The sequence below is a fragment of the Epinephelus fuscoguttatus genome, linkage group LG20 (genome assembly GCF_011397635.1).
Source record: "Epinephelus fuscoguttatus linkage group LG20, E.fuscoguttatus.final_Chr_v1".
Taxonomy (NCBI): domain Eukaryota; kingdom Metazoa; phylum Chordata; class Actinopteri; order Perciformes; family Serranidae; genus Epinephelus; species Epinephelus fuscoguttatus.
In genome coordinates, this window is record NC_064771.1 from 16,065,192 (window position 1) to 16,077,994 (window position 12,803).

Consider the following 12,803-nt stretch of genomic DNA (forward strand, 5'->3'; position numbering starts at 1 on the left):
AAAGTCAAAGTTTCACATTGTTGAATATAACTTTTATGAAGTATATGGATACGTATTAGACAGCTAGAGCATGTGTGCAGCCCTCATCTTGTAACCCAGGGAGTGAATAGAGAGGGATCTGTCTTCTGTCTCTTTTTGTTTTTATGCCTTGTGTTGCTCGTTTAGCAGTAATGAGAAAACCCCACTGTACTGGGAAGTAAGCAGCAGCCCTCTCCTCACTCAACAAGTAAAGTGCAAATGTCCTTAAGCAAGGCACTGAAAATTCAAAATGCTCCAGTGGAGCTGCTTAGTAGCCAAACATCGTGCTTTTATCCAGCAGCATCCAGGCGTGAAAACGTGTAATGGTATAAATATGAGGCAAGGTGTTGCATGATAAGTCAACTCTCTGCACACACTGTAGCTGAAGGTTAAAGAAAGGTGTCTTCTCGTTCTTCGACAGCAGGATGTTCAGATGAGAACGTAGTGTGGTATTTAAATTTCTCCTTGTCATATCAGCTTGAACTCGCCAGCTGTGAAGGAACAGAGGTCAGGGTTCAAACTGTGACAACCGCAAATGTCAAATGACTCGTCCCCTACTGTGACTGTCACCTTGGCTCATCGTTTAGGGAGCCAACCATCCGGGGGGGAGATATTGAAAGGAGGAGAGAGAAAGTAGAGGGAAAGAATTTGTCTCACGAGGCTGGGCGGATGAACATATGAAAATGTGCGTTGCGTAATGGGATATTGCATAATATGTCCCATTTGATACCATGTCACTCAGTGAGACATTTTAGGTCCCCACATAAGCAGGAAACCAGGGGGAAGGATTTTTTTTTTTAGGTGAAATGAGGAGGAAGGGAGAACATGGAGAGCTTATGGTTCTGTCTCTGAGCAGAAGACGTGGAGTGACGGAAGTAGACAGCCAATGGGGTGTGGGCGCGGTGCGGCAGAGTGAGTGAGGGGTGGGGGAGGGAGGGTGATGGTAGCTGTGGCGGGTGGAGTTGGTGTGTGTGACGGTGGGTGGGCGAGAGCGCGGTCGGTACTGGTATTTCTACCCTGTCACATCGCGTTAGTGTGCAGCCGAGCACGACTGCTGAGCGCACCACTCTGGACAGCTCTGCACACACACACACTGGGTGAACCACACACACACACACAGGTTTGAATTCACAAGGACACACAGTGCCTACACTTGAGCATGCACGCACTGTAATCTCCCACGAGGACCACAAGGACATCCAAAACAAGTGAGCACCGATGGAGGTTTGACAGAAACCAGGGGAGAGTGCTCAACCTCCCAACTTCACTTCCATCCATCCGTCCATTTATCCATCATTACAGCTCTGTATGCATGCCATCAGCCACTTGTGGGTACAGTCATCACAGGGGAATATTAACTTCCTGTTCCCATTCTCACAAAACTCTGCACACTGAATGGAAAAATTGATTGGAGAGGGATAAATCAGAACCACATGAAGCCTGTCTGTCCCCGAAACACTGTGTATTCATGTTTGGGAAAATATTGCAACCTGATGTTCTTGGCTCCGCGCTTCAGTAACACAGGCAATATCTTTGTTTTGGAAAGAAGCTCTTCAAACCCAGATGTCCAGACTGCACAAAGCTACAAATGAACCATAACAATTTACTTTACCGCCGTCAAACACATTGCCGCGCCGGGGCAAAGAGAGCAGCCAAGAAGCATCATCGTCATCAAACAAAGCTATTGTGTCAGCGGGGGCAAAGCAGTCGACTCATCCACTCTCGAGTCACTACATGCAACATGGTTAAGTGGCCTGAGCCCAGGGGCTTTTATGCAATATTTTCTTCGAGAAAATGAGAGAAGAGTTGGGGGGAGGGAAGGGAGACAAAGTGAGTTTGGATGACTGTGCACCATTCACATTGCACCCCTCCTCCAGGCAGGAAGACGTGAAGAAAGCAGATGGAGGGAGAGATGAGAAAAAGGAATAGAGGCAGCAAGAATATTTCACTGTAAATGCTGCATTCACACTGTGCACCCCGTGGCAACGCAAAGAGAGAGGGGGAGGGTACAGATGGATGGATGAGAAGGAGGGGGGGTGAGATAGAGTGGTGAGGTGTGATGTGCGGTGACCCGAGCTCTTCGGTGACGCCATAAACTTGGAGGCACGCTTCAGCGGCTTCGAGCGAGGAGAGAGCTATAAGCCGTCCTTGGCCACCGGCTCTGTGGCAGGCCGGCGGTCAGCAAGTACACATCGAAATGCATAGGGGCATCATTGGCACCACAGAGGGTCAGAAAGGTCACGGTTACATAACTGAGCCTGGATATCCAACACAGTATATCTCTGTTCTCAAACAAAGAGTCATACAACTTTTGTTTTATGTTATCAGTGTTAGGGCACATTCACACCACAGCAGGGATGTTATGATGACTTTATTCAATCTCTGGAGTATTTACTTCCTGGTGAAAGCAGCATTGATCATGCTATTTGCATGCCAGTGACACAACTGTTTGTGGTGTGATTTCTTTACTTAAAGGAATGTTTAACATTTGGAGCTGGTTAGCTTAGCTTAGCATAAATTCTGGAAATAGAGGGAAACAGCAAGCCTGTTGCAATGTGGTGAATATAGGTAACAGTGATAGGACCCAAATACAGATGAGGGCAGGCAGACTGAATCAATGCATTAACCTACTGAAGGAATGTAGACTTACTGGATGGTGAAGACAGGCAGACAGGGGCACAGTACCAGAAGCTCCAAGCAAAAGCAACTATATGATGGTCTAGAAAGAAATTCATGGAGCTGGGCTGTGGCTGATGAGGGAATGAGATGCAGGTGAGCAGGTGGGCGGGAAAGGGCGAGTAACTGCAAGGCTGATGAGGAAAGTGGGAACTGGTGTGTAGATAGGTGTGGCAGTCAGGTGATGGGGAAAGTAAGGAGTTAAGACTGAAATATGGTTGGGAATTACAATCCTTTAATCATTGAAGAAGTCCTTTATAAAAGACAATAAACAAATACTTTGTATATGCAAATGGTCTCTTGTATATTGGCTGCCATCTGATTGAGTGTTCCCAAAAGTTCTGTCAGGCCGAGCAAACCCAAAGAGCACCTGAACAGACACCATCCCTTTTTTTCTAGCATCATCTGTTGTAACCCTCCAACACTGCAGCTTACGCAAGTGTCCTACCTCATAGCTCCAATAGGGTCAAAGAGCATGTCCCGGCCTTTGTTGAATAGCCTTGGGGGAAAGAAGGAAAGGTCCAAAGGCACCCGATGGCTAAAGGGACCTGGGTAATATCGGATGTGGCTTGAGAGGAGGGACAGAGAGACAGACTGTGATGGTTCTATCAAAATCCACCTGCCATGCCGGCTTTATATTTACTGTCCTCGGGCCCCAGATCCTCTGGAGAACCACAGGCCCCATGTAAACAGTGTGGCAATATGATCAGTTTCTTACTTGTTCGGCAATATGCACCACTAAAGCACAATATAAACTACAATGATAAGGGCTTTAAATGTGCATGAACTATTTTTTGGCCACTTGGCTGCAGCAAAACATGTTGTGAACACAACTTTCACACATCATCACCTTTTAAGTTCATATTGGAAAATTGCTAGCCAACACATGTTTATTTACACATCAGCCGAAACAGATACACATTAAAAAATGACTCTCTTTTAGCTCTGTTTTTGGTCTCCACCAACTCTTGAAGGCGCTATCTGGCTCTCTAACTGCTAAATGTTCCACTATGTTCACAAGCTATCTGCTGTTTGGTGCTGGATAATACTCCAGAATAAAAATGTTCTAGGTCTTTGGGCAAAATATAATGAAGCTGCCATGTGTTGTATGTTATGTGCAGCTGATGGGTGCTTGAAGGTAAAAGGATACATGCAATAAGTTTGGGAGAAGGTAGGAGGTTGACAGGGGGCCACAGATCGATTTAGCCCCTTGGCCCCCCCGGTGGATTAATCTGGCCCTGACTGCAGGTAAATACACCAACACATCATGACATAAGGGCAGGGGGTTGTAAGGAAGGAGATGCTGACATCTGATAGCCAGCAGGTACCCATGCTTGGAAAGGAGAGCAGAATGCAACACAGCATGGACCAGTGCTCATGTTAGCTTGCTTTTTCTTTTGGTAACACTTTATTTCAGATGTGCGGTAGTTTCCTTTCAATTTCCTTGAAAGGAACTGATGTGTAAGGGTGTGAATTCTTCGGAAGGTTCTTGTAAAAGAGTATGTAATGTGGTACTAATTATAGGGGAAATTGAAACCATGTTCAGCTGGTACACATTCAGATAATTCCAAGTAACTAATAGCATAACCTTATTTCACCTACATTAGTCTGAGCTCTGTTGAAGCACAAGTCAGCTAATGCATAAATGTAAAATGTGTCTTTCTCTGTAGTTTTAATTTACAGGCAAGCATACAATTCAACAAAAATGAAGAGTATTTCCGACATTAAATGATGTGCTTGAGCTTTTTTAAGACATTATTTTCAGTGTGCTTAGGAAATTTGTTTTTTTTTAATCTTAAATGAGTGAGTGCTTAACATGTGCAGGAGTTTCTAAGTCATTTGTAGGAAACCTTCTTTCAAAATTAGAAATTACAGCACATGTCAAACTTAAGTGTGTGGGTTTTTTTCATGTTCTTAAAACATCCAGAGCAAGTCAGCGGTGTTTGTCCGAACTTACAGGGACTTGAATCAACATTGTTGAGTCACAAGTTACCAGAACTCAGGCAAGTAAACAAGCAGCTTGATTTGCTTAGAACTGGACACTGGACTGTAAATAAACACAATCAAAGAGTAATGCAACAGAGTGAGCTGCTGATTCTACACTGAGCTAAAATATAAAAGCAACACGTGTGTTTTCGCGAGTTGAGATTAAAGATCTAAAAAAAATTTCTATGCACACAAAAGGCTTCTTTCTCTGAAATTTTGGTCATAAATTTGTAAAAATAAGTTTTAGTGCACACTTCTACCTCTGCCAAGGTAATGCATCCACCTGACAGCTGTGGCATATCAAGATGCTGGTTAAACAGCGTCATTACAACGCAGGTGTGCCTTGGAATGGTCACAATAAAAGGCCCCTCTATAATGTTAAGTCTGATCACACAACACAGTGCTACAGATGCCACAAGTTTGGCATGTTTACCGCAGGAATGTCCACCAGAGCTGTGGCCCTTGAAGTGAATTGAAGTTTATTTCACTACCATGAGCCATGTCCAATGTTGTTTCTGTGAATTTGGCAGGACATCCAACCATCTTGATAACCAAAAACCACGTGTAACCACACCAGCTCACGACCTCCACATCCAGCATCTTTATCTGCAAAATCATCTGAGAACAGCCACTTGAACAGCTGTTGCACAACTGAAGAATTCCTGCACAAACCATCAGAAATCATCCGAGGGAAAATCATCCGCATGCTCGCTGACCTCACCAGGCTCTTAACCTGACAGCAGTTTGCCGTCATAACTGGCGTGGGCAACTGTTCACCACCAATGGAGTCAGGCACTTTGGGGAAGAGTTCTCTTCACAGGTGAAACCCAGTTTACACTGTTCTGGGGAGATATTTGGCAGATGGTGTGTATGGCATTGTGCAGGTGAACGCTTTGCTAATGGTAACGTTGTGAACAGTGACCTGTGGTGATGGTATGGTTATGGTATGGGCTTGCATAAGCTACAGACAACAAACACAGGTGCATTTTCTTGATGGCAGTTTGATCGCAGGGAAACTGTAACTAGATCCTGGGATCCATTATCATGCCATTCACTTACCGCCATGACCTCATGTTGCAGCATGATAATGCACATTCCCATGTTGCAACATCCCAGCTGAAGATGTTTGGGATGCTCTAGATTGGCACGTACAACAGCGTGTTCCAGTTCCTGCCGATATCCAGCAACTTCATGCATCCATTGAATCCATTGAAGAAGAATGGGCCGACATCCCACAGGCCACAATCAACAACCTGATCAGCTCTGTGTGAGGGAGATGTGTTGCACTGCATGAAGCAAATGGTGTCACAGATACTGCCTGATTCTGTGACCAACTGTATTGTTTAAGATAAAAATGCACATTTAGAGGGGCCTTTTAATGTGACCATCCCAAGGCACACCTGTGTGGTAGCCATGCTGTTTAATCAGCATCTTGATATGCCACACCTGTCAGGTGGATGCATTACAATGGCAAAGATCCACGTGCTTATCAAAACAGATTGGAGTGTGTGCACAAACGAGAGAAAGAAGCCTTTTGTGTGCATTAAGTCTCATATCTTTAATTTAAACTTGTGAAAACAGGAGCAAGAGCAATGTGTTCCGAGCACAGATAGCAAACTATAGGAGCGCTGTCTCTTGAATCTCCCCATGAAAAAAAAGCTTCTTGTCAAGTATGACTTAGCAGAATGTGAGATGCACAGAGACCATGTAGAGCTGTCAGTCAGGTCTGTGTGTACTGAGAGAGCCTCCATGGAGCAGACTGGGGACACAGGTAGAGCACAGGGAGCCCCTTAAGTGTCTCATTCAAGGTGGAGGGAGAATGGAAGAGGAGGAGGAGGTACGGCGGGGTAGGGGGTTGGAGGTAGAGACGCAGAGAAAGATGTTATCACTTCCATCTCCTCCTCCGTGTTGGTGTGAAGGGAGTCGCTGAAAACAGATGACCTACATTTTCTTTGAGACAGACTCCAGCAGCGAGGCCTCCCTAGATTCAGAAGAGACAGAGTGAAGTATGGAAAGGCACAGAAAAGAGAGAAAAAAGAGAGTCTGAGGGAAGGAAGGTATAGAAAGACAAAAACAGGCAGACTTCCAGTTTGACAAGGCAGACATGAAGAGGTGGAGACGCAGGCAGACAAAAGGAAACAGGGAAAGTTTTGACGGTAATCCTCTTCCTTCCTTCCCTCTCGAGTGGTTATATAAAACACATCTAGAATTCTGTTCTATGCACATCAAAGAGCCTGCACCGCTTTGTAATCTGCATATATGATGCGTCCAGGGAACAGCAGGAGGAGTATGTGTGTGTGTGTGTGTGTGTGTGTGTGTGTGTGTGTGTGTGTGTGTGTTTCTGGGAGGAATGTCTGAGTCAAAAATAAGCTTCTTTGAAGAGTATTTAGATTACTTTGTGTTTAGATGAGCCACTTGGATCTGTGACTGCTTAAGCCTTCAAACGACAATCACATTCTCTTCATGTGGGAGCGCTCTCATTGCAAATGCAGCAGTAACCATTAAAAACAAAGAACTAGTTCATTCGGTGGGCATGATAATATACATGCATTAACAGCCGAGGTGTCATGCAGAGGTCTCAAGAACGAATCAGCCACTGGTGATGGGACGTGTGGATGCTGTCAATCTAATAATGTGGCTGTAAATGAAGTCATCTTGCTGATGAGGGCTTCATAATTCAAGCTGGCGTTCCTGCTACACTGCTGCCACCTACTGTTGACAAAATGCACCTTGAAGAAGAAGGCAGGGAAGATTATTTTGCTTGATGCTGTTGTTATCTGAGTATTCTTGACAAATATTCTCACAGAACATATTCTGTCACCAGTAATTAATGGTGTGTTGTGTGGATTTCCAGATGATTTTATACTGTATTTTCATGTTAATGCAGACATTATGACGGTTTCCTCAGAAGTTGGAATGTTAAATTTTTGATATCAACATCAGCGAAAAATGAATTTACAGCGGCAGAGAAAAGTGTTGTGTTTGGTTTATTTTGTGCAGGTATCATCTGACATAGAGCCTATACGGTTGAAGGTTGTAAATATCTATTAAAGTTTCAAGATATATTAAAATATTCTGCTTTAAAGAGACAGTTCACCCCAAATCAAAAATACATATTTTCCTCTTCTCTGTAGTAGTGCAGTCAAGCTTGTTTGGGTGCAAATACCAGATGGCACTCAGCTTGTGGTGCTCAAAACGCTGAAAAAAATACATTTGAAAAACTCAACAGCAATGTCTCTTTCCAGAAATCATGACCTGGTTACTCAAGATAACCCACAGACCTTATTGTGAGCAGTTTCATGTAGGAATTTCTACCGAAATAAGCACGCTAACCCCATCACAGTGCAGAGGAAAGCGTGCATTTTCTCATGGACCAGAGGCTCGTAAAAGTGCAAAACATGAACAATAATGGCGTCCTCCTCAGCTGCTTAGCTAGCTCAGTGGTGCTAAGTGAGCTAGCAGTAGCAGTGCGTTATTATACAGTTGGCAGGTGTAGTTTTGGTAGAAAGAAAATAGTTCCTACACAAAACTGCTCACAACAAAGTCTGTGGATTATCTTGAGTAAATAATTATTTACATCTGATATACTCCCACTCCCCCCCAAAAAAGGGAAAAAAAAGAAGAAAAAAAGGCTTTTTGATCCATGAATAAGCTAATTTTTTAATGTCAAAAGATCTAAATTTTGAGCACAAAACTGAACAGCTAGTTGTGATGTTATAAATTCTGCACGTACACACACGTTTTAAGCCCAGTTCAGACCAAGATTCAAGATGAGTTGAAACAGGCAACCACTTGCAATATGCCGTTCTGCAACGTTCTAAAAACCTGCCGGTTCACACCAATACAACTGGATGAGATGGTGTATCATCTCTATGCAACAAACATCTTCCTTTCTGATTTCAAGCTTTTCTGGCTTTTTTTGTGACTGAATAAAATTTGCAGCTTCTTAAAATATGAATGAGGATAGTGATAGTGAGGTACTGGCTACGGTTGCATTTGTAGTAGTGATGAAACGGGGAGGGGAGGTAGGCACATAGCAGCAGCAGCGACCCACTGTCCAACAGGAGAGAAACAGAGGGCTTGGCGAGTAGAAACAGGTGATGTGCTTTACGTTCTAAAACCAGTCGCCGGCGATTTGACCAGCGGAGTTGCAGGTGGCACCATCAGCCAGCTTGAGGCAAGCTCAGACCATCCAGTTGACACCGCTGCAACTTTTCTCTGCAATGTTCTAAATGGTTTCACCTTGTCGCAAGTCTTCGGTCTGAACTGGGCTTTAAACTGGGATTTAAAGTAGTCACAGATAAATGAAGAATGATAATTAGCCTTTATGTGTCAAACTCTGGACAAACCTCAAAATAAATCAAGAATGAGTGAAACATATTTTTGAGTGGAGGAGACCTTTAATACTGATGTTCTGCAGGTGAGTTGTGATGATAGGAGGCTGGTTTGATCAGAGTCCTTTACAGGTACAGGCAGGTTAGGATGCAGTTAAGAACAGAGTGATTTAAAAATGTAAATTAATATGGCAGAATAACATAGAATTGTCCACATGCAGCTGCATGACGAACAAAGTAAGAAGTTGGTTTATGTTTCACAGCCTGAGCATCAATGAATTTGAAAAAAAAAAATCTACTCAGCTTGTTTCTGACATGCAGTTTACACCTCTCAAGAACAGTGTCTCAAACAAACAGAAACATACTGTAGACTCACAGTTATGTCACAGCCTACTGCACAACGTGCTTTGCACTCAACTGGCCCATTTACAATGCACTTTAAAAAATATGGTACACATAAATATTCATTACAAATGTGCCAATAAAAAAAACAGCAAAGTCAGTTGACAAACATTATTAAATATGTTAATGTTTATCATGTCAAAGTCAAAAGTAAAGAGGATGAAACATAACTGATCTCACAAAAGCTTCTGTGCATCCATTCATTCATGACTGTGTTATAGATACATGAGCAAACAATAAAACCGGACTGATCAGTGCAGCTAAAGTTTTATTTTAGCCTATTCACTGCTGTTAATGCCTCCGTTTTCTGTCACAATAACTGTTACACCAGATGATCAAACTTTCATGTCTGTACAGTATATATTAAGCTGCCACTGGCAGTGATTTAGCTTAGTTTTGCTCAAAGACCAGAAACAGGGTGAAACAGCTAGCTCCAGAAAGTTATGGCTCCCAAAAATAGTCGTAAAAACTGGTCCATAATGTATTGTTTTTACACTTTTTTTTGTTTTTGTAATTAAACAAGCAAGATATAACATGGTTAGCAGATTTTGTGCGTTTTGGACAGAGCCAGCCAGTTTCCCCCTGTTAGTCTTTGTGCTTAGCTAAGCTAAGCTAAGCTAGCCTGCTGCTGGTCACAGTTTTATACTAACCACAGAAACATGAGAGATGTCTAGAGCTGTTCTAACCCTCTGAAAGAATCAATAACTTTTTCTTATAAGCAAAATTACACACTAAAGTAAAGATAAGAAAAAGTTTCCAACTCACAGAGAGACTTATTTTCATGTACACGTGGATTTTGAGACATTTTCGCAAAATTTAAAAACTGATTTTTAGACAAATCAACTTTTTCTTGTCTAAGCATTGCGGGTAAGTAGGGTGATGTCAGATAATTTGAGACACTTTTTGGTTGATTAGCAAGGACACCCAACACATGTATCGGTTTAGTCATTAGTTCAGTAAATCATTAATGTAACCTAGCTATTCATTATAAAAGGTCTTCCACCTTTTCTCCCGTGCTTTCCCTGTTCCTTTGACACCTGCTTCCTTGGTGCCATGTGTGTGTGTGTGTGTGCTTGTGTGTGTGTAACACTGATGGCTAATTCTCAACTATTTTGGCTGACATTGAGTTAATATTTTTTAAGTGACAAAAATATTTAAAATGTAATGTTACAGGGTGGCACACAATAACCCAAGTCATGATTGCATGGCACCTGGTAGCCTAAAAACAAGCTGGTCTCACCTTAGAAAAATGTCCCATTCCTCCTGAATGCAATAAGTACTCACTCAAAACCCTTTCCCATAAAAAGTGAAGTGTATTAGAAATCAGGAAATTAATAAAATGTAACATCCTACAACCACCTTGTTGTCATACTCCTGTTGTTTTAGCTGCAGCACTCTTACAACCAGAAACAGAAGATCATGGCTTACCTCGCAGGTTCTGGGACTAGTGATTTTTTTTATCTTTGCTGTGCCCATCCTAATCATATCAGACCAGTTTATCTTAATCCTATAAAGATATGCAGTATATATGTGGTTCCATGCAGAGGTAGGTGTTATGCAGGAATATGGTTATTAGAGTGAGTCAGGTTCTGCCAACGGGTAAGTATAAGTGTGAAGTAAAAAGACAGCATTAGGTTCAGTTGTAGATTTATAGATTTGTAAAACGTGGAAATAAAATTGAAATTCAAGACTATTTAAAGAATTTTAAGGTGTAATATTTATATAATTGAATTTAAGTTCTTTAAGGACATAGAGACACCCTATCCAACGTTCACAATGTTCACTGGTTTTCCGTTAAAGGTGTGGCACAAGAATGTACAATCAGTTCTCTGTGAAACAAAGAATCAAGTGTAATCCAGAGTCTTCCCCCTCCTGAACTTGTTTATGGTCTGTAATGATTCATCAAACCACACAAGTCAACAATGTGTCCGCCTTATCACAACCATCAGTCTTTTTTTGTCTTTGCTTACTTCCTGATCTTAGGACTGTCTCCTGAGCGTTTCCTTATGATGTCTCTCATCATGAAAGTCATCAACAGCGAGATACTTTTTAGTGAAGCGGCATAGGGATTATCATTATGAAATTTAGATAAAATAATAAATTGCAGTGTGTTACAATCAAGGCCCTCTCACACCATAAATGTCCTGCTGCTCACGTATTTGCTGCCCCTGTGTTTGTGGCCGATGCTGTAGCCCTTCCTGCTTGCGCTGCTCCTCAGTGATCCTCCCTTCAGCCTCAAGGTGCTCTCTGACACCTTCTTTCCTTGTGGTTTCTCCTCTGCTTCCACCTCCTCTTTCTTGCTGTTGTGGAGGTTCTGACAGATGCAGGAACGTTCCGGGATGAAGGGCTTCTGGCTTGAGCAGAACCACTTTGCGGAGCTGTAGAAAAGCTCTGCGATGCTGGAAATAGCTGATATCACCCCTACGATGAAGTAGAAGCAGAGGAAGACTGTTTTTTCTGCAGGGCGGGAGGTGAAGCAGTCCACTGTGTGGGGGCAAGGAAAGCGACTGCAGACGAACTGGGCCTCCACCTTGAAGCCATACAGCAGCCACTGGCCCACTAGAAAGCCAATCTCCGCCACGATGCGGAAAGCCACGTTGACAATGTAAAGCCTCCTTAACCGGAGGTCTTCTCTGTAGTCCTGGGCGGTAACCTGGCTGGATTTGGAGTTGCTGGTCCTCTTGTTGTGGTGATGCATGACATACATGAGGAAAACCAGGGAAGGTGTGGCGATCAGGACAATGTGGAACACCCAGAACCTGTACTGGGAGATAGGGAAGGCCATGTCGTAGCACACCTGTTTGCAGCCCGGCTGGAGGGTGTTGCAGGCGAACTCCTCTTGCTCATCCTCAAACAGGTCGCTGGCTACAGTTCCCAGGATCAGTATCCTAAAGACAAGCATGAGTAAGAGCCAGAAACGGCCAAGCATCGGCGAGTGGGCCTGGAGGCTATCAAAGAGCCCACCGAGGAAGCCCCATTCACCCATGATTACAGCGCTTGTCTTGGGTAGTGCTTCTTGGAAGTCTGAAGATTCTCCTTCCTGTCCGTCTCAGAGCAAAATCTGTCTCAGCTTTAAAAAAGAAACTAAAATGTATCTTATTATATCCAATCCATGAGTCATGACGCGACTGAACAGACTGACCTGCAGATCAAAGGTTGGTCCAGGGTTTAAGCGCCCACAGTAGTGATAGGGTTCACATTCCAGTGACCTGAAACCAAAAGTATAACACTATTATACCACCTACAATAACAGGCACTTAAGCACAGGTCTTTAGGTTTCATTGTTGTTGTTGTTGTTGTACAGTATTTTAGTGGTACAGTGGCATGCAAAAGTTTGGGCACCCCTGATCAAAATTTCATTCACTGTGAACTGTAAAGTAAGTAAAA

The 12,803-nt window shown here is 43.1% G+C and overlaps 1 protein-coding gene across 1 annotated transcript; it reads right to left on the bottom strand.

The window, feature by feature from the left end:
* Positions 1 to 9,073: 9,073 nt before the first annotated feature.
* Positions 9,074 to 12,406, bottom strand: LOC125880888 (gap junction delta-3 protein-like). The gene has a single exon (XM_049563706.1). It carries the CDS (start codon positions 12,400 to 12,402, stop codon positions 11,545 to 11,547), a length of 858 nt encoding a protein of 285 aa, XP_049419663.1. The 5' UTR covers positions 12,403 to 12,406; the 3' UTR covers positions 9,074 to 11,544.
* Positions 12,407 to 12,803: the final 397 nt, after the last annotated feature.

Coding starts and splice junctions, on each gene's coding strand:
- LOC125880888 (XM_049563706.1), bottom strand. CDS start 12,402: ATGGGTGAATGGGGCTTCCTCGGTGGGCTCTTTGATAGCCTCCAGGCC.